At 48.7% G+C, this 22,957-nt stretch overlaps 1 protein-coding gene across 1 annotated transcript in view; it reads right to left on the reverse strand.

Annotated features, from left to right (window-relative positions):
* Positions 1-4,171: 4,171 nt before the first annotated feature.
* LOC144936441 (beta-parvin-like) overlaps positions 4,172-22,957 on the reverse strand; it is a 29,793-nt gene continuing 11,007 nt past the window's right edge. The window contains 11 exon segments of the mRNA XM_078863492.1: positions 4,172-4,754; positions 6,804-6,876; positions 8,119-8,220; positions 9,872-9,940; positions 10,580-10,641; positions 10,752-10,771; positions 12,493-12,551; positions 13,824-13,939; positions 17,321-17,470; positions 18,081-18,183; positions 19,998-20,068. Of these exon segments, the coding sequence (XP_078719618.1) occupies positions 4,678-4,754; positions 6,804-6,876; positions 8,119-8,220; positions 9,872-9,940; positions 10,580-10,641; positions 10,752-10,771; positions 12,493-12,551; positions 13,824-13,939; positions 17,321-17,470; positions 18,081-18,183; positions 19,998-20,068 (902 nt within the window). The 3' untranslated portion in view covers positions 4,172-4,677.

Raw genomic sequence — 22,957 nt, forward strand, 5'->3', positions numbered from 1 at the left:
ACTTACCAACAGACCTCTGGAACCTAACTCGTTCGTAAGTAGATGAGTCCCTGTATCGGTACACCACAGTTAGTCGATGAAGGCAGGTCACGCGAGATGTGGTGAAATATGGGGTCCTCCCACCACCTCTTCCAAGGCGTCTGGTAAGCTTGGAAGAAAATGTCAAGTCAAATACCCTCTAGAGTGGCTAGCGCAAGCTCCTTCGATGGAGGCCTTTCTGCCAGCAGTGACATGAGCGAGCAATTTCAGGGCTGCACCTTTACCTTTTATGCCATATATTTAGAGATAGGCCTCGGCAAGGTAAGGTAATTTACCCTTTTTACCGGGTAAAAGGGTAAAGGTGTCGACATGCCAAGGGGTAAGGTAAAAGGTTGGGTAAAGGTAGCGCGGAAGAATTACCCGGTAAATACTGTTTACCGCTCACTAAAAGCTCCGTGGCGCAGTCTGTGGCCTCCATTTAAAATATGAATCATCGAGAGTATTCTATATGAAGAAAGCGCTCTACCTAGCATTTACCTGTTGTAAACCTTCTTCATGTGTAGTACCCCAGTAATTACCCTGTAATCGGGTAATTTGTATGGGGTTAGGGTAAAAGGTAGGGTAAAGGTAGGCTCGTTGCTTTTACCTTTTACCTTACCTTGCCGAGGCCTATTTAGAGATAAAAAAATATAGTAATGCACAGGGTGCCCATTAAGTTATATCCATTAATAATTAAACTACGTCGATCATATAAAACACACACACAAACTTTGTAGTATGACGATGTTATATAGATTTTAATGTTATGTCAGTTCCAGTGGAAGGTTCATCTGTTTGTAAAATTACATCATTTAATGCCAGGTCAACCTTTCTATACATTTTCACGTTAAATATAGTAGATGCAAATTAAGAGAACACTGTATAAGGCATCCGCGAAAGTATAATCAGTTGGAGAATTCTACTTGCGAAATGATGGCAATATTTCTCGTGTGCAATTAACATTTTTTACCAACTATCTTGGGTGATCTTTAACATTTCACGACTGAAGCATTCGAAAAAAACAATCACAAAAGCGATGCTGGTGAACGTCGGGGACTTTCTCAAATCTCTATCTGATTACAGCAGCGGCATCACTATTATTATTACACTTGAGTAACCGTGATTTTTTTTTTAGAAGGTTCCTGCCATGTTACATTTCAATTCGGTCATTTAAAGGTTATTTGTGAAATTTGGCAAAACTGGATCATGGCGCTGGCATACACAATGGCATCACAGGAGCATTAACGTCCACTGTGAAACAAACGGCGCGTGGTATTTTTACGATGAATACACTTTTTATTTTACTAGATAAAGCTCAACTCAACTATTTATCTCATTTTTCGATTTAAAGCTTTCGTGACTGCAGGGATTCATCTTCTTGGTTCTTCACCTGAGGACGACTGCTTGCGTCGTGGCCGAAACGTCGTGAGAATTGTATTTTACTATGCTCTATTTTTATTATTTTATTATTTCCCTTCTAGGTGACTTTACCGAAAGAACCAAGAAGATATTTAGCTCATTTTTCAGAAGCAACCTGGCCACAAATGATAGCTCACCGAAGTGGGTTATCATCATGTGGGAATTTATAGCAGCCAAATACTCTTCAGCGCACGTTTACAAATGCAGAGGGCAAAACCGGAGGGCCCGGAGAAAAATCCAGGTGACCACGGGGAGAACGTACAAACTCCAAATATAGAGGCATCGTTAGGGTCGGTATCGAACCCATGACCTGCTGTATACCAGGCGAGGTAGTTAACATCTCGCCACCGCGGCACTGTGGGGCTGCCGCTAGATTTGAACCGTGAACCTCTGCAACGAGCGGCGAACGAGTCACCGCGCACGGTGGACATACATAGAAGTTGAAGGAGGTTGACCCTCTCATGCATCATGCTCATTGTGGTGGACTAGGAATGCTCTTCAATTATATTAAACGTTTTCAACACATCTGTGGCGTTAATTTGACTCTTAAATTTACTTTCAACGAAAAATGCAAACATTTTGGTTTTAATGAGTCATGCATGAGATAATTATCTTATCTTATATGGATATAAGTAGCGCCTTATCCCAAAGCGCTTGACAACAATCATACAATTGTACATACGATGACAGTGGTTGAGATAAAGAGTGGGTTATTAAAAGTGGTGGTGTCATCATGGTGACAGGAGCACAGGTGGGAGTGGTTGGGGTAGTGATAGGGGTTGGGGTAGTGATAGGGGTTGGGTAGTGATAAGGGTTGGGGTAGTGATAGGGGTTGGTGCAGTGATAGGGGTTGGGGCAGTGATAGGGGTTGGGGTAGTGATGGGGTAGTGATAGGGGTTGGGGCAGTGATAGGGGTTGGGGCAGTGATAGGGGTTGGGGCAGTGATAGGGGTTGGGGTAGTGATAGGGGTTGGAGTAGTGATAGGGGTTGGGGTAGTGATAGGGGTTGGGGTAGTGATAGGGGTTGGGGTAGTGATAGGGGTTGGGGCAGTGATAGGGGTTGGGGTAGTGATAGGGGTTGGGGTAGTGATAGGGGTTTGGGTAGTGATAGGGGTTTGGGTAGTGATAGGGGTTGGGGCAGTGATAGGAGTTGGGGCAGTGATAGGGGTTGGGGTAGTGATAGGGGTTGGGGCAGTGATAGGGGTTGGGGCAGTGATAGGGGTTGGGGTAGTGATAGGGGTTTGGGTAGTGATAGGGGTTGGGGTAGTGATAGGGGTTGGGGTAGTGATAGGGGTTTGGGTAGTGATAGGGTTTGGGGTAGTGATAGGGGTTGGGGTAATGATAGGGGTTGGGGTAGTGATAGGGGTTGGGGCAGTGATAGGGGTTGGGGCAGTGATAGGGGTTGGGGCAGTTATAGGGGTTGGGGCAGTGATAGGGGTAGTGATAGGGGTAGTGGTAGCGGTTGGGGCAGTGATAGGGGTTGGGGGAGTGATAGGGGTTGGGGCAGTGATAGGGGTTGGGGTAGTGATAGGGGTTTGGGTAGTGATAGGGGTTGGGGCAGTGATAGGGGTTGGGGCAGTGATAGGGGTTGGGGCAGTGATAGGGGTTGGGGCAGTGATAGGGGTTGGGGTAGTGATAGGGGTTTGGGTAGTGATAGGGGTTGGGGCAGTGATAGGGGTTGGGGTAGTGATAGGGGTTGGGGTAGTGATAGGGGTAGTGATAGGGGTAGTGGTAGCGGTTGGGGCAGTGATAGGGGGAGTGATAGGGGTAGTGGTAGCGGTTGGGGGAGTGATTGGGCTAGGCCTGGTTGTAGCTGGGGGGTGGGGCAGGGAGTAACGCTAGGATGTGCTTGGGAGAAAAAATGGGTTTTAAAGGAGGGACAGAAGCAGGTTAAGTATTGTGGCCAAATGTATTATCAGACGGGTAAATCCGAGCATTGCACATGTATGGAAGCTCAAGGATAATTTTCTATGATAAAGTGGATGGGATGACGAGATAGACTCTCTTCCACACAAACGCTTTGTAAAACTGTCATCATAATGTTACCGGCAAGTGAATGTGCAAGTCCAAATCCAATGCTTTCTGTGGATGGTGAGAACATCCATCACGCCAGTAAAATGTGTCCCATGTTCGAAACAAGCAGATTTACCAACACACAGAGGTTTGCCTGGGATGACCACATGTTCAACTATTTTAAAGTTACTGGCCTAAACAATAATAGAGGCCACCGGCTCCATCGAGCCGGTGGGTTTAGGCAAGTCTGAGCGCATTGTACAATTCGCGTCCAATGTGGTTGTCACACGACTAGCATGCAATGCATGATGGGAGTTGTGTCTTCCAGCTGCTTGTGAGCAGCTCACCTCTCTCTGTGTGTTGTTGAATCTTTCCTGCGAGTCGTGGCAGAATCTAGAGGTTCAATGTGCAAATGATTCCGATTTGTTTGCATCCCGTTTCGAGAAATGCAACAATTTGAAACTAGTTTTATTCTACCATTGGAACCTCATATGCCAGTAAAAAATATGATAATTGTTTTTTTTACCCCTCTATCTGGCAACAAAACTGACACCTTTTTTTACAAGGAGTCATGTTTGCATAGACCACAATACCTGCAGTCATAATGCAAACAAAATACATAACTCTGAAAATGTGCACTGTCCTTGAAATTGATTGGTCCACACCCGAGACAGCTTTCCTTAGAGCCTAGTCTCACATGGGTTGGACCAGATGACGCCAAAAGGGTAAAAAAGCAATTATCAGTGTTATTCTACCTTTATTAAAAAATAGATTTTTTTTTTTTTTAGAAATACAATATTTGCGCATTTAATCCTGAATTAGGGGGCGTGATGGCGTGCAGTTGTTAGCGCAGTGTGCACTGAAACCGGCTTCCTGAGTTAAATTCCTGTCCATGACTGACATCAGTGGCACATGCTATCTTAGCCGGTGCTGGGACCTGCACGGCTTCTCCAATCTGGTCTGACCAGCGTGGTGATGTGTGTTCAATCAACGCCCACGACCAACGACACATCACGGGGAGGAAATCATCCAGCAGTGAATTGACGATTGACAAAGGGCTGTAATTGATTGTTGTTGTCACGAACATTCCCAAAAAATGAGCAGGCTGCATTAATTTCAGGAGGTGCTGGGTGCAATTTTCGGTTTCGCTTATAAAATATTTATCTGATATACATATTCATCCTTCGTCTCTTACCTGGTCACAGATATAACTGATACACGGATGCCTTCATTCTAGGTGCTTGTACTTGGTGAAGAGATTGTACAGAACCCTCAGTGTGGACTTCAGGTCAAAGTTTACAATATCTGCAATGAATTCAACACAGGTCAGAGGTTACACTATCTGCAATGAGTTCAAGGCAGGTCAAAGGTGATAATATCTGCAATGAGTTCAACGCAGGTCAAAGTTTACAATATCTGCAATGAATTCAACACAGGTCAGAGGTTACACTATCTGCAATGAGTTCAACGCAGTTCCAAGGTTATAATATCTGCAATGAGTTCAACGCAGGTCAAAGTTTACAATATCTGCAATGAATTCAACACAGGTCAGAGGTTACACTTTCTGCAATGAGTTGAACGCAGGTCAAAGTTTACAATATCTGCAATGAATTCAACACAGGTCAGAGGTTACACTATCTGCAATGAGTTCAACGCAGGTCAAAGGTTATAATATCTGCACTGGTTTACATGTTATTTTTACAACCCCCCCCCACCCCATTTTTTCGAATTGTTGGGTAGCCGTTCTGGCTCATCCCAAAATCCTATATTACTTGAATGTTGCTTAGAGGCGTTTTATTGTGTTTGCATTGTGTGAACCACAGGTCAAGTTTGGCAATTATGTTTTTCCACACACGGGTGAGATTCGCAGAGGGCACAGGAAATGTGAACACAAAGTTGTCGATAACAGAATTTACTGATGCGCCCAAGGGAAATGCACACAAATAAGAAACACTTTCTATAAATCGGATTCTACTCCAGTGTCGACTGTGAACGCGATGATAAAAACAAAATTGCCACGTTCAGACTTTGGAGTTGTAACCTTTGACGTGTGGTGTTTCCCAATGCAGATATGGGAAAAGCCTCACGAATATTATGTCACAGGTGACCCTCCGCGCACACTTGAAAGCCGAGTTTGAAATCGCAGTACAAGGTTGCATATTCCATCGGCAACACGGTCGTCCTCACCGATTAACCGCCCACACCCAGTGTGGTATTTGCACTGAGTGGTCACCTCTGTAGATGCTTACAAATCCGATAATTTCACAGAAGAGAATTGCCATCTAAATCTCACGAATATTCGCGTATTTTGTAAAGCACAGTCAAGCATCCCCCCCCTAACTCCCACCGGCCCTGCCTCACCCACCCCGTTAAAATCAGTTTGCTCTTCATTGTTGGTCCAGTCCCCTGTGTATTGCACCGTTTAATTGTCATTATCATTGACGTTCACACGTATCCGACCTTGTTCGCCGGAGGCAGATCTAAAACCTTCCCCAAGGAAGAGGGGGTGGGACAGGAGCAATCCCAATATTTCAAACTTCTTAAATATGGCCCTACATTAAATTGAATATATTTTATCTGGTAAAAAAAAAACTTTATGAATGCTGAAAGTGGGGGACTGCTGCCAAGCCATGCTCTCGCTCCACCACCCAGTTGCCAGAAGATTGTCTCTGGACAGACGCTCCCTTCCTTCGACTCTGATTTCCGGATATGTAAACGGCCTCCCTGATGAACACATTGTCGGCGAAATCACCGATTCTGGCCTCTGGGCCTTCAAATGCCCCCTGAGTGCGCACACACACGAACATCCCATAACTTCACCGCACGCCTCGTAGAGACCGAGTCTTTGAGCGGCAGTGAACTAATGATTACGCCGATTGGGTGTACTGTCGGATATGGCTATTGTTCACAATTGCACCCAATAATAAAGGGGGTATGTGGGGGGGGGGTGGTCGTGCAATCGCTCCCCATCGCCCCACGCTCAGATCGCCACTGCTGCTGCTCACACATCCGCCTATACCCACGGTGAACACAGCGAGTCGTCGATGCGATGCCGTACCTACAACGCAGAGGAGCGGTAGCGTAGTGGTTAGAGCGCTCACGGCCAACACCGGTGACGATTGTCTGCACCGATTCCTGGGCCTCGCTTAGGTCGACTCGACCTCAAATGAGCACCCAGTGCGGTGTAAAAACATCGCCACTGGGGAAACAGAGGCGGTGTTAGCCACCCCACCCCCTCGCGTCCCACAGTGGTGGCCTTCATAGGTGCTGCTCGCTAACAGCACTTGCTCCAACAGTCTGTTAAGGCTACACGGGGGATCTTTGTGTTTGTGTGTGTGTGGTGAAAGTTCTCACCTTCTGGCCGAGCCTTGGGCCTGCACAGTCCGCCGTCTTGCATCAGCTCGAAGGAGAAGGAGACATTGTGCACCTGTGCAGAGGTCAGCGGCCAGGCAGTCGTTGGACATCAGCCACGTGGGTTCCTCTACCCCCCCCCTCCTCTACCCTCCCCTCCTCTACCCCCCCCCCTCCTCTACCCCCCCTCCTTTACCCCCCCCTCCTCTACCTCCCCCCCTCCTCTACCTCTAATCCCCCCTCTACCCCCTCCTCTACCCCCCTCCTCTCTTCGCCCCCCCTCCTCTACCCCCCCTCCTCTATCCCAGGATTATCGTCCTATTGTCGAGGACGATGATCGCACTGGAACAGGAACTGAAACTCGACAAGGCTTCCCGGTTTGCATTAATCATTGCGTATTTCGATGCACTTCCTGCCGCTTGTTGAAGGGTCACTCTCAAAGTGAGTGTTAGGTTACGTTGGGGCATTGCCGCAAAGCAGAATTGATCGGTAAGGACCATTGGCTTTCGCTATTAGGTTACTTAATTCATGTAGGCAGTGGGTTGTGGGATAAGCATGAATTGGAAGTTGTTGGGTGTTATCTGCTGGGCTTTTTGTGATTTTTGTTTTTTTTTATAAATTGCAAAGGTTCATCTTTGATGTACAATTAATTTGTTTTGTTGGGTCTAACAGGAATCAATCGTGAATCCTATTGGCTGTGATAACCTACGTGTTACGTTAATCTCAGCGTTTAGCCACAGGCATAGAAATGCAACCATGAATCGCTCATCCGAATGTTCTCATCATGGACAAGGTGCTCGTAGGGGTTCCCCTAGATCTAAAGATCCGCGCTCTGGGATGTCTCGTTACATTATGGGAACTTTTGTGTAACCGGGTGGGAACTTCAAGGGATGGTAATAATTTAATTTGCAAGAGCGACCCGGGACACGTGCCTGCCAGAAGGGGGCGATGCGATGAGCACTCTGTATAATCCCAATTCAGCAATTTGCGCGCCATTTTGGGAGTTGGAAAATTTGGACTCTTGACGCCGGCACACAAGGGCCTACTCTTGCGGATGACATCAAGGGCATCTTTAATGTCCACTGTGCAGCAGAGGGGGTGCGTAGTATTGCGGTTATTAAACACCGCGGTAATAATGAGGGCGGCCGCTGAATTTGCACCGTGAACATCTTCAACAAGTGGCAAATGTTGTACCATTTGGCCACGTAACGGTCGCAGTATATATGCAAGTACAATGATTCTTTTTATCATCATCATCAATGCCGTAAATGAACACCACGATGATACGGGATGGGCCCTAAAGGTATCGCGTTCTCACCTTCTGCTCAAAGCCGTCTGGGGTGAGGAAGAAGTTGTAGAGGGGAACAAAATAGCCTTCAACCAGACCCATGAGCAGTACCAGGTACACGCCGTCCGCAAACTGCGTGGGCAACGACAATGGCAACGGAGTTTAAGAGGATGGCCCCCACACTGACCGGAGTCTGGGTGCACCTTTGGCTTTCGCGCTGCAGGGATACAAAGGGGCAAACTGAATAGTGTGTGGTGTCGTCGAATGCAATGAATGAATGACCCCCGTGAAACCGTGTTATTTTCTATGTGGCCACGCTGTAGTGAGATCAGAGGTCGCAATCGGGTACCCGATACCCGTACCCTACCCGATACCCGACTACCCGTACCCGGCCGGGTACGGGTACCCGTTTGCGACCCTGGTGCGGCCGGGTACGGGTAGGCCGTGAGTCACTGGTGAGTAACCATTTGTCACTCATTTCCCAACGTCTTGTCTCTTCTCACAATTCAAGTTCCTAGAATCAACCTACCCTCGCCTGCAACATGGCTTCATCCCAGAGGTCGCAATCGGGTACCCGTACCCGTACTCTACCCGATACCCGGCCGGGTATGGGTAGCCAGGTATCGGGTAGGGTACGGGTACCCGATTGCGACCCTGGTGCGGCCGGGTACGGGTAAGGAATCAAAACCCGTTTGCGACCTCTGAGTGAGATGCACTGGGTTCCTTAGACGTTGCAAGGCTTGAATCCCTAAACGTGTAACCGCTGCACACGTAACTTTAGTGTCACCGGTACATTTACTCTCCACGCAAGTGATTCCTGCATTGTGGAGACAGTTGGAAAGTTATCAAGGTCTGCATCCTGTGTGGTGTGGGTTTCCCTCCAGATTTGCTTGGAATTTCTCTAATTTAATCCTCCTTGTTGTTGTAACAACAAATTACATGTTTTTTTTATATTTTGCTGGAAAGCTCTGCGAAGGTCGTTGTCAGCCTATAACTTCCCACCTGTGGGCAAAAGCCTCCCCCACATTCTCCCATTACTTCCTTTCCACAGTTGTTCTTGTTCGGTTTTATCAGTATCCACTCCGAAATAAATTATGTCAGTTTGTTCTCTTTACCTAAAGTAATAGTTCTTACCTGAGATAATATTTACTTAAAATAAATAATGCACTAAACTTGTGGCTGTAAATGTACTTTTATAATGGCCGCTCCTTTCATCCCAGGCCACGGACTTCTTGCAATCGCACGCCATATCAAAATATCTAGGGGTGGTCAAACCGCAGCTTGTGAGCCGTAAGAGTGTCTTGGGCTGTTCAAGTGCGGTTTTAGGTAATGCAATACATTTTATAATACAAATTCGTGGGAAATAAGAAAAACATCCGCAGAAGCAGCAGCGGCCCAGGCCACTCGTCTGTGTCACCGGAGCCAGACATGGGTACTCCCAGGGATTTATCCCGCAGATTTTTACATTCAATGTATGCATGTATGTTGAACTTCTTTCGCACGATACCTAGCGACTTTGCTAATCAGTTGGCCTCCACCTTGAGTGAACTGGCCACGTGACCACCCCATGTGATCACCCCACGTGATAGATGTGTGCCTTGCGACTTTCGGTTGTATCAATATTTTGGTGTACCTGCTTGTAGGGTCAGGAGCTTTGGCCACCCCTGTAATAATCATTGTAATAGCACCTATGATAGTCTATGTAATAGCACCTGCTACACTTGTAGTAGTCATTGTAATAGCATCTGTAACACCTTTAATAGTAATTGTAATAGCACCTTACCTGGGTCTCTAGTTCTGTGACCTCCAGGTTCAGCTTGCTCAGATGTTTGTTCACAAAGGTGATGAGAGACTGAAAGAAAACTTGATGTTAATTATGGTCACAGATGACACTTATTCTAATTCAGCAAAAGCAATACATTTCTGAACGATTTCAATAAAGTAAAATGAATGTTCTGCTATTTCTCTTAATGTCCTCAATTAAAATCACGAAAGATTATCTGTAAGACACTGAAATATGAACTCTTAAGTTATAAAACTCTTAAAATGGTTAATGTCGGAGTTTTCTCCCATCGACTCTTCTGCTAAGGTCGTACAACCTTGCCCAACTCACGAAACGTGTGAAAAAAAAGAGTAGGTTTTACTCTTTTCTGGCACTAAAACCCCAGAGTCAGACCAGAGAACACCAAAAGGTGGACAGCACAAGGACAATGCCACTATCAGAGCATCTATAGCTCGGGGTGAGTAGCTACAAAATGGGACCTTTTTGCCAGTATCAAAGTATAAAAACATAGGTTTTACCCTTTCTGACAATTAAACAGATGTTAAGATGTTCAAACACCAACTAGAAACCTTTTGCAAGAAATCAACTCTGCGTTAACCACACGTATTTCACACCATGTTCATCATCACACCGTGTTAAACCGACCGGTGATATATCAAGCAATTGACATTTTAGCCGTACCTCTGGGAGGCCGATTTTAAAAATTACCTTTTTTACGACGTTGAGTTTGTCCGGAGCGTGGTCGAACAAGGTATCGAAAGCGTCGCGCTCTGCACGGGAGACAAATTAATCGACGTTACCGCCAAAGGGATTAAGCGCTGCGAGTTTGCGGTGTGGCGGCCGTGCGTTGCCGGCAAATGGTTCTCTGTGCGCCACTTACCAAAGTGACCGGCCATTGATCTGCAAGCACAAGTTGTAAATGTTACCAAAATGAATTCGATTACATTTAGAGGTTCAACAAGCTGCGAGTGTGTAATACTGGGCCCTTGGTTAATGCATTGATTTTTGTTAAATTAAATATTTATGCTGGATTGTGTCTCATTAAAATACAAGCTGATGCGCTAGTCCACTAAGCAACCCTCAATGTTGTTCTGGGATTCCTAGTCTATGTTCTTGTGTGTGTACACATAAATATGTTTAATACTTTAACATATTAATATTTTCTGGGTGCGAGCAGGCTGGAGTAGGCAACACGTGGCTGGTAGCCACAGCCACAGTGATTGGTATACAAGATGTGGTGTGCAGGGAGCGGGAATATTTTCTGCATCACTGACCCAGACAGCCCTGGCTGGAACTGGCTGGAATTGAGGCCCAGGTATACATTTACTCTGCATACATCTTGCTCAAAAACGATTGCTCTTAGTCAGCTGTGTCATATACATTTCATAACGGTTGGCTCATGGGGTTTGTAGTTTTCATGAAAACTCTAATCAGTGTTCTACGAATTGACGGATGGGTGGACATGAAAATATCGATGCTAGCGATCAGTATCCTTACGGCTCAATTAAAAATATCCCCCCAAAAATACACAAAAATAAAGCAAAAACATACTTTGTAGTGTTGTCTAATATGGGTTTTGTTTACTGCAATTATTTCAAAATGTTGACCATGAATGGCAATTAGCACTCTGCCTCACATTAAATAGCTAGAGACTTTTTACCTTTTCAACTTTTGCCTGCGGCCACATTGCCCTGAATGTACCCCATCTCGACAGCTAAGCTGGCCCGAGAGTCTGCGTGACCCCCACCTTCTCGCTGCATCTCACCACCGAATAAATAACCACAGTCAATATCTCCTGTCTGTACAAACAGCACCCGTTCATCCGCCGCCACTGAATGTCAGCCCCCGTGCTACGTGACCTGTGACACCCCCGCTTTGCGCCCTGCGTCCCGGTTCACGTCGCTTAATCTCGTCGCGGTCTCGGAGGCTAAGCACCAGAGGTCGCAACCGGGTACCCGATACCCGTACCCTACCCGATACCCGGCTACCCATACCCGGCCGGGTACGGGTACCCGTTTGCGACCCTGGTGCGGCCGGGTATGGGTACGGGTAGGCCGTGAGTCACTGGTGAGTAGCCGTTTGTCACTCATTTCCCAACGTCTTGTCTCTTCTCACAATTCAAGTTCCTAGAATCAACCCACCCGCGCCTGCAACATGGCTTCATCCCAAAGGTCGCAATCGGGTACCCGTACCCGTACCCTACCCGATACCCGGCCGGGTACGGGTAGCCGGGTATCGGGTAGGGTACGGGTACCCGATTGCGACCCTGGTGCGGCCGGGTACGGGTAAGGAATCAAAACCCGTTTGCGACCTCTGCCAAGCACGCTCGAGTCTGACGAGTATTTTGGATGAGAGACTGCTTGGGATACCAGGCTTCGTCTGCGAGGTGGCTACCTGATGGCAGTGCACCAACAGATTCTGGAATCTGTGCCACGTGTTGAGTGTCACTCCCTCGTAATGTGTACATTTTCTCCAGCTACTACGGTGTCTCGCCTTATTTCAAACGTTCATTAATTTAATTGGTCACACGTCCCAAGACAGGATCCTCCTGACAAGAGTCTCGGCGTCTCCTAGATAAATCATCATAGTCGCGCTGTCATGATGTAGGTGTGTGCTCTTACTCCATGGTGGTCGTTATAACCTCCTGTGATTTCTGCACGAGTACTTTCCCTCCACGTTTCTGTAACAAGTAAGCATATCGTGTATTCAAAATAATAGTAGTAGTAGGTTAAACACATACATTTTCATAATTGAGAAATATATATATATTTTTATATTATTATTCTAAAATGTTGGTTGGTATAAGGAGCATTCCAATTGTATTGTTTGTAAGTTCCTTGGGTAAATGGTGTTGAAAACGCTCATTTAACTGAACATTTCGATTTAAAGCTTTCGTGACTGCAGAGATTCATCTTCTTGGTTCTTTCGGTAAAGTCACGTAGAAGGGAAGTAATAAAATAAAATAAAAATAAAACTACATTATTATATTATTTTATTATGTTTTATTTTTATTATTTTATTACTTCCCTTCTACGTGACTTTACTGAAAGAACCAAGAAGATTAACTGAACATGTTATTGAACAGTTCATACAGAACACTCCCAACCAGGGGTGGTAGCCTCCACAACCAAATGCAAGTGCTTGGCTTCAAAATGCTTGCGGAATTGATTGCAATTGGCTCTCGCGTTGACCATGAAAAGTCGTTATAAAACTGCAGCCCTGCAATTGCTTGCTCACACTACTGCTGGCGGAAGAGTTCCTACTAGTGGAAGTGCAAGAGACTTGCCCGCCCCATTTAGAGGGCACTTGGCCTCTCGATTCCACGCTGGCCAGACTTCGAAAATTTGGAAGTACAGTACCCACAATTTACCCCACTACACGCTGGCCTGCCGATCGACTGTAACGGTGACGTTACCCATTTTATACTGCTTCGTCGACAGAAGTGTGGGGTTTGGGGGCGTTTAAGAAACTTTCCCCAATTGTGTCTTTCAACTGCCACTCTGCCAGATTGAACCGGCGATCTCTAGACTGTTGCTAACCATTTTAAACTATTTATTTTATTTTACCAGGTAAGGTCGACTGAGCTTTATAGCTTTTTTTTCAGAAGCCACGTGGCCAAAAATGATAGCTGAACGAAGTGGCTTATCACGTGGATATTTATAGCAGCCAAATACTCTGAATGCATCTTTATAAATGTGGGGGGGGGGGGGGGGGGGGCCGGGTATGAAGCCAGACGACCCAGAGAAAAATCCATGCGACCACAGGGGAGTAACATGCAGACCTCCTGCATACCAGGCGAGGGAGTTAACATCTCGCCACCGCGACACCCGCAGAAGCAGCATCAACGTTCCGTAGCGTGTACGGTACCCATTTCTTTCAGGGGGGGGGGGGGTGTGAGATGTGAAGCCTCCCACACGTACACATCCATCAGATACCTGTGGGTGACGCTCACCTGGACGACGACGAGCTGCACCGTCACGTGGTCTGGCAGGTGAATGGGGGCGCGGAAGTGAATTGCGAGCGCGACCAGCAGGTGCAGGATAGCGACCACGTGCTTCGAGTGAATCACTGCGGGACAAATCAGCCACGGGCACCCCGCGCAGCGCTTCGCGTGCGAATGAACGCGATGTGAATATGAGCGAATTTGTATTCACTGAATTAGTTGGTCAATGTTATTGCACTCAATATATTGGGCCTAACGGGGGGGGGGGGGGGGGGGGTGGCACAGCTTCCGATCTCTGAGATACAAGAAAAGTGAGACCATATGACAAGAAGGATGTCTCTCAATAGCGGATTAGGGGAGAACCATAAATAATTGAATTGTGTTGAGTGGTGCATTATCAGACAGCTGACAAAAAACTTAACTTTTAACTTCCTTGAAAGACTTAGACATTTCCTAGGACAGCTGCCTCACATAGAGGACTTATCCTCGGAAAAGTAGGACAGGTGCCAATCAAATGTGCACCCGGCAAGCCGAGTTTTATTCGCAGCCACGGCTAATATGAGTGGTGAGATCTGAACCGATCCTGGATCCTCTGCCACCCCTCCTCCAGTCCGTACCTTCACCAACCCGCACTGACCAGCCTGGTGAAGTATGCTTAAACGATCCCCTGTAACTGACACTACATCCAGCATCAGATCGATGTATAGGACTGTGCATCAATATTATTAGAAAACAAATATTGGGCCCGATTCATATATCGATGAGTTAGTTCCTTTTTGTAAAAAATATTTGGTGAAAACGTAGCCACGTCTCAATTACTAAAAAAGAATTGGGCAAGTTGCCAAGGCGATTTACAGTTAAACAGGTAAAGGTGCTGCCCTGAAATGGCTTGCTCGTGCCACTGCTGGCGAGAGGGACATTGCAATGAGCTTTAGAGAGCTATAGAATGTATTTGGCCTACTCCTCCTCACTGGCGAGACATCTTAGAATAGGTGGGAATACCTACACTTTACCCACAGCAAGCGGGCTGCCGATACCGCAAACCGCATTGTAGCCATTCATACAGCTGGGTGAACAGAGGTGGGCAGATTTAATAAAAACTCCCGCCATTGTTCCAGCTGCCACGCCGGGAGATCGAACCTTTAAACCTGTGGACTGTAAGCCCAGCGTGCTAATCGTCACACCGCAGCGGTCGTGTTGACGTAACGCAATTAAATTTCGATTTAAAGCTTTCGCGACTGCAGGGATTCATCTTCTTGGTTCTTTCGGTAAAGTCACGTAGGATGGAAATAATAAAATAATAAAAATAAAACATGATGAAATAATTCTCACGACGTTTCGGCTACAACGCAAGCAGCCGAAACGTCGTGAGAATTATTTTATCATGTTACATTTTTATTATTTTATTATTTCCATTCTACGTGACTTTACCAAAAGAACCAAGAAGGTAACGCAATTATTTCGGTCATTTCATAAAAATGCGAATCTGCCGTTTGTTCTCTTAACAACACTCAAATGACTCCGGGTGCGTGGCGGGTGCGTGGCGGGTGAGGAGGCGGGTGAGGAGGCGGGTGCGTGGCGGGTGAGGAGGCGGGTGCGTGGCGGGTGAGGAGGCGGGTGAGGAGGCGGGTGCGTGGCGGGTGAGGAGGCGGGTGCGTGGCGGGTGAGGAGGCGGGTGAGGAGGCGGGTGCGTGGCGGGTGAGGAGGCGGGTGCGTGGCGGGTGAGGAGGCGGGTGAGGAGGCGGGTGCGTGGCGGGTGAGGAGGCGGGTGAGGAGGCGGGTGCGTGGCGGGTGAGGAGGCGGGTGAGGAGGCGGGTGCGTGGCGGGTGAGGAGGCGGGTGAGGAGGCGGGTGCGTGGCGGGTGAGGAGGCGGGTGCGTGGCGGGTGAGAAGGCAGGTGAGGAGGCGGGTGCGTGGCGGGTGAGGAGGCGGGTGAGGAGGCGGGTGCGTGGCGGGTGAGGAGGCGGGTGAGGAGGCGGGTGCGTGGCGGGTGAGGAGGCGGGTGCGGAGGCGGGTGCGTGGCGGGTGAGGAGGCGGGTGAGGAGGCGGGTGCGTGGCGGGTGAGGAGGCGGGTGCGTGGCGGGTGAGGAGGTGGGTGAGGAGGCGGGTGAGGAGGCGGGTGCGTGGCGGGTGAGGAGGCGGGTGAGGAGGCGGGTGCGTGGCGGGTGAGGAGGCGGGTGAGGAGGCGGGTGCGTGGCGGGTGAGGAGGCGGGTGCGTGGCGGGTGAGGAGGTGGGTGAGGAGGCGGGTGAGGAGGCGGGTGCGTGGCGGGTGAGGAGGCGGGTGAGGAGGCGGGTGCGTGGCGGGTGAGGAGGCGGGTGCGTGGCGGGTGAGGAGGCGGGTGAGGAGGCGGGTGCGTGGCGGGTGAGGAGGCGGGTGAGGAGGCGGGTGCGTGGCGGGTGAGGAGGCGGGTGCGTGGCGGGTGAGGAGGCGGGTGAGGAGGCGGGTGCGTGGCGGGTGAGGAGGCGGGTGAGGAGGCGGGTGCGTGGCGGGTGAGGAGGCGGGTGAGGAGGCGGGTGCGTGGCGGGTGAGGAGGCGGGTGAGGAGGCGGGTGCGTGGCGGGTGAGGAGGCGGGTGAGGAGGCGGGTGCGTGGCGGGTGAGGAGGCGGGTGCGTGGCGGGTGAGGAGGCGGGTGAGGAGGCGGGTGCTTGGCGGGTGAGGAGGCGGGTGAGGAGGCGGGTGCGTGGCGGGTGAGGAGGCGGGTGAGGAGGCGGGTGCGTGGCGGGTGAGGAGGCGGGTGCGGAGGCGGGTGCGTGGCGGGTGAGGAGGCGGGTGAGGAGGCGGGTGCGTGGCGGGTGAGGAGGCGGGTGCGTGGCGGGTGAGGAGGTGGGTGAGGAGGCGGGTGAGGAGGCGGGTGCGTGGCGGGTGAGGAGGCGGGTGAGGAGGCGGGTGCGTGGCGGGTGAGGAGGCGGGTGAGGAGGCGGGTGCGTGGCGGGTGAGGAGGCGGGTGCGTGGCGGGTGAGGAGGTGGGTGAGGAGGCGGGTGAGGAGGCGGGTGCGTGGCGGGTGAGGAGGCGGGTGAGGAGGCGGGTGCGTGGCGGGTGAGGAGGCGGGTGCGTGGCGGGTGAGGAGGCGGGTGAGGAGGCGGGTGAGGAGGCGGGTGCGTGGCGGGTGAGGAGGCGGGTGCGTGGCGGGTGAGGAGGCGGGTGCGTGGCGGGTGAGGAGGCGGGTGCGTGGCGGGTGAGGAGGCGGGTGAGGAGGCGGGTGCGTGGCGGGTGAGGAGGCGGGTGCGTGGCGGGTGAGGAGGCGGGTGCGTGGCGGGTGAGGAGGCGGGTGAGGAGGCGGGTGCGTGGCGGGTGAGGAGGCGGGTGAGGAGGCGGGTGCGTGGCGGGTGAGGAGGCGGGTGCGTGGCGGGTGAGGAGGCGGGTGCGTGGCGGGTGAGGAGGCGGGTGCGTGGCGGGTGAGGAGGCGGGTGAGGAGGCGGGTGCGTGGCGGGTGCGTGGCGGGTGAGGAGGCGGGAAGTTGCCCGGGGAAAGTAAAACACGACAACGCTCGTTGGCGTTACGTACGCTCGACAGACCACCTGACGCCGCCGCCCCCCCACTGCTGGGGCTTGAGTGTCTGGTTGACGGCCTGCAGTACCATATGCAGCTTCTGCTTCTGCGTGATCTCGCACTGCGTCACCTCGGCCACGTTCAGCTTCTTGTGCTCCAGGGCCTCTGCGGCGATGAGCGGAGACGCATCGTTAGGACGAGGGGTAGGGAGCTACGGCTCGCGAGGACCGGTCTTTACAAGCGCTGCCTTAGGGAAATAAACTATAACACTTAAAACAAAAAGTAAAAAATTATTTTACCAGGTAAGACTCACTCAGCTATATAACTCTTTTTTCAGACACGACCTGGCTATCACAAATGATAGCTCAACGAAGCGACTGATCGTGCGGAAATGTATAGCAGCCAATACTCTAAGCGAGTGTTTGCAAATGTGGAGGGAAAACCCAGACGACCCGGAGAAAAATGTACACAAACACGGGGAGAGAGACAAGCAAACTCCAACTACACAACAGTCGTCAGAGTCGGGGTCGAACCCACGACCTCTTGCACACCAGGCGAGGTGGTTAACATCTCGCTTTGATCTGTTCTTTTTTACATTTGGCATGGCTGCGTATAAACAGGGGGCGCGCGGTGGTGGGTCGTGGGAGGCGTGAGAGTAATGCACGCGTAAACAAGCAGCAGCGAACACGGACGCGACTCGCCGTTCGGCACCCGCCGGGAGCGTCGCTGCGTCGGTGCATGGCGCGGTGTGGAGCCGACGCATCCTCTCAATTACCGAGCAGCTTTTGCAGGACTTGCCCATCGTAGAGGTCGTCCTCCAGGTCTTTGACGATGATGCGGTCCTCGACCAAGACGTCGTTGATCCAGTCCTTGAGAACCTGCGCTGGGACCGGCGTTAGTTTCGTGGGACCTACGGGGAAGGCCGTGGTCATCTGGGTTCCACAGGTGGTGAAATGTTAACCACCTCGCCTGGTGTAGCAGGAGGTCGTGGGTTCGATCCCGACCCTGACCATTGTCGTTTATTTGGAGTTTGCGTGTTCTCTCTCTGCGAGGTCACGTGGATTTTTTTGCTAGTCTGCCGGTATTTCTCTCCACATTTAGAATCATGCATTTAGAGTATTTGGCTGCTATCAATTTCCACATGATAAGCCACTTCAATCTTGACTTAAAGCTTTTGTGACTGCAGGAATTAATATTCTTTGGGTCTTTCAGTGATCGAAACGTTGTAGTTTTTAGTTATTTTCTTTGAACCCATCTCCATGACTTTACCGAAAGACCCAAAGAATAAAAGCCACTTCGTTGAGCTATTGTGGTCAGGTTGCTTCTAAAAAAGAGCTCCATAACCTTGTTTTGTTTTGGTCGTCATACAGGAATTATAATTGTAATTTAAATTATAATTAATAATTCTTATTATTTACATTATAATTATTACTGTAAGGCGCATTTCATCCTTAGCTTCTAATGCGTGCTGTGTATGGAAAACAGGAAAAAAACAGAACCATCGTAAACGGGCAGAACTATGCGGGTAGAGGCCAGTTTAAAGACGTTAGTTTTCCAAACTGACTTAAATATATCGAACAACTCAAATTGGTAGTCTTTGTTCAACTCAAAACGGTGGCTTTCGCAGCCAATGTTACGATTCACAACAGTTTTTTTTTGGCCAGGCCACATATACTGAGCTGGCCACATTATCGTGATAATTGTTGCCGAGTTTACCGTGAGAGAATAAACAATAATATATAATTGTCGAGTTGTTAAACATGTGCATGAGCGACACATTCATTTTGCTTAGCTGTGTCAGGTGGTGGAGGGTTTAACGACAGAAACTTGGGTCCAGGTAATTCAGTGGCCTATCCCCAAAAATCTGTTTTAAATCGGTGTTAGTTTAGTCGACAGCTACCCATGGATTTTAGACAAGCTTTATTCTTCATAATAAAGGTTTTATTCTGTGGATTTCATTTCGTCTCAAAGCAGAACACCTTTACTTATGTAACAATGTCTTCTTTGTAGCTATTTAACACAACATATAATGAGAACCTGTGAATTGAGGATAGCAAAATGTAAACCATACGTGTATATGATCTTCATTAATGAGCCAAAGTCACCAGATTAACAGCACGGAGATATCAATAGCTCATATGAAGCATACTTCACCGACCCGCGTTGACCAGCGTGGTGAAGTATGGTCAACAAACCGGCACGGTATGTGGGGAGGCCCTCAGCCAGCGATGGATTGACGGGCTGTTCGTATGAATATCCTGCACAGCGGCAAGAGTGTTTTTTCCCCTCTTCTGTATATTATATACATTCCCACTTGGTATTGTTCCAGTAAGCTTCAGACCGCACACACATGCTCAGGCGCACTCTAAGAGATTACTAAGTGGATTAATATTCCACATAAAGGTCCACTTGAAAGTACAGATTAAGCACTATTACATAAGGAACATGTGAAACATCAGCGTCTGCGAATGCCGTAACGTACAAGCACCCCCACAACAGTGATGTGACTGCGGTGCTCGCAGGTTAAAGCATTGATTTTGGCTCGTTTCACCTTTCAATCCTAATGGATTCCCTTTCGTTTTCATAATGTGTTCCTTCTCCAACCTTTTAAACTGTCACTGGCCCACATTGGAATTCTTATGACTTTGGACACTTACGGATGAGATATGGGCGTGCCATGCATCGTGCTCACCTTGATCAGTTCCTGCAGCTTTGGGTCGTCTTTGTGCTTTGGATTGATGATGCTACGCTCCTCATTCTCTTCTGAAAAAACAATGAAAAGTATAGACCATCATTACCATCATCATTGCCATCATTATTACCATCATCATCATCATAATCATCGTCATTCTGAATCCTGAGTTGGAGCATGATTATCTATCTCCTTACTGGTAACAATTCAATTGCTTCCAGTGGTTTGATGAATAAACACTATACAGGGTCATTATTCGTTTCAATAATCGATTACTTCATGCAACATTAGAGTGAATGGGTGTGCTACACTGGTCGAATGGTTATCACACTCGACTTGGAAGGCAGAGGTTGTCTGTTCTATCTCCCTGCATGGTAGTGGAAACAAAGGTGCAATATTTTTAAACCACCACACTGCAGGTCACAGCAACTCACTCACCCACTCACCACACTGCAGGTCACAACAACACACTCACCCACTCACCACACTGCAGGTCACAACAACACACTCACCCACTCACCACACTGCAGGTCACAACAACTCACTCACCCACTCACCACACTGCAGCTCACAACAACACACTCACCCACTCACCACACTGCAGGTCACAACAACACACTCACCCACTCACCACACTGCAGGTCACAACAACTCACTCACCCACTCACCACACTGCAGGTCACAACAACTCACTCACCCACTCACCACACTGCAGCTCACAACAACACTCACCCACTCATCACACTGCAGATCACAACAACACACTCACCCACTCACTCACCACACTGCAGGTCACAACACTCACCCATTCACCACACTGCAGGTCACAACAACACTCACCCACTCACCACACTGCAGGTCACAACACTCACCCACTCACTCACCACACTGCAGGTCACAACACTCACCCATTCACCACACTGCAGGTCACAACAACACTCACCCACTCACCACACTGCAGGTCACAACACTCACCCACTCACTCACCACACTGCAGGTCACAACACTCACCCATTCACCACACTGCAGGTCACAACAACACTCACCCACTCACCACACTGCAGGTCACAACACTCACCCACTCACTCACCACACTGCAGGTCACAACACTCACTCACCCACTCACCACACTGCAGGTCACAACACTCACCCACTCACTCACCACACTGCAGGTCACAACACTCACCCACTCACCACACTGCAGGTCATAACACTCACCCACCCACTCACCACACTGCAGGTCACAACACTCACTCACCCACTCACCACACTGCAGGTCACAACACTCACCCACTCACTCACCACACTGCAGGTCACAACACTCACTCACCCACTCACCACACTGCAGGTCACAACACTCACCCACTCACTCACCACACTGCAGGTCACAACACTCACCCACTCACCACACTGCAGGTCACAACACTCACCCACTCACTCACCACACTGCAGGTCACAACACTCACCCACTCACTCACCACACTGCAGGTCACAACACTCACCCACTCACTCACCACACTGCAGGTCACAACGCTTCTCTTTCTGTGCCTTTCCTCTCACGGCTCAAATTTGAAATTCCCTCCTCTCATCGTCTCTTTTCCCGAAACTTTTCTAATGTTTGCTCAATTCAAGAAAAGTGTTACATTCGTATCCATGGCAACATTAAGAGTGCAGTTTGTTGCTGACCGCTTGCCGTTTTTCGGGTATGTCGACCTATGCTCACCAAGGGTGATTTTTTTTTAAAACCGTGCATGATTAAACAATTAACCATTGAAGATATAATAAATAAAACATTCATACTTAAAAAAAGATCAACAAGACCTGTTATCCAACATGCATCCACTTGTAGTCAAGTGCGATTTACTTTTTGTACGCATCGCATTCCATCCTTAGCCTCGAGGGTGGAAAGACACTGCATGAAATAGACACGTGTAGCTAATTAAATTAGCGAAGAACGTTGCCAATTTTGTGCTTTGTCAAGATATCGAATTGCAATAAAAAATATCAAGTAAGCTAATAAAGGAACCCAGTAAAGGGGGTGTGTGGGGGGGGACAAACCGCATTACTAATGATTGACACATCTGTGCAATGAAAGAGCTCTCACCAAATGGGATGGCACTGTACTCAGTCAACCTGACTGACAGGATTTAGCTTTTAAAACACAGAATGCGTCACACACAGAGACGTACTAACAAAAGGTTCTCCCACCTTCTAAACCTGTGTCTCGATTCTCTGCTGTCACCTCCTAATGACCCTGATTACCATAAACCAGCGCACAGGAATGACAACCTGCACCACCGGGGCAATATCCGCATGACTAATCAATTTTAAAGGTCAAAGGTTGCCTGCCTATTTCTCCCTTGGCTAACAGCTGCCTCATTTTAATACATATTTTTTTAAATCTTCCAGTGAAATCCAATTTGCATCGTCCTTACGCCCTCTTCAAATTACAATTCACGAATGAACGTTAAACGGTGTAATTCAATTTGAAAGCTTTCTCAACATTTGAGGTGCGATATGTTTATATATCATGCTTCAGTGCCGAGAGGTCGATTGTTTTGCTCCATTGCCACTTAGTTCCATGATTGCAGACGTGCATTGCAGACAATTGAAGGAACTGGGTCATCATTTAGGTAATCATCAAGTGGTGTTTACTCGGCCACAGTCTGCCAACAAATTAGGACTGTAACTCGGAGGGCGACATCAGCGAGACCTGCTGATAATATATCATGGTGCCGGATGTACTCAGACAAACAGCATTCTGGGATAGTAATGGAGTGGTAATTTTCAATTGCGTATTCTTTGGTTCTTTCGGTAAAGTCACGTAGAAATATTTTTTAAAATAAAAAATAAAGTGAATACAAATAATAAAAATAAAATATTAATTTTAATAATATTTGGCAGTCTATATATATTCTCCAGGTGGTCTATATTTAGACTGCCAGTACACTCACTCCGAT

The sequence above is a fragment of the Lampetra fluviatilis genome, chromosome 16 (genome assembly GCF_964198595.1).
Source record: "Lampetra fluviatilis chromosome 16, kcLamFluv1.1, whole genome shotgun sequence".
Taxonomy (NCBI): domain Eukaryota; kingdom Metazoa; phylum Chordata; class Hyperoartia; order Petromyzontiformes; family Petromyzontidae; genus Lampetra; species Lampetra fluviatilis.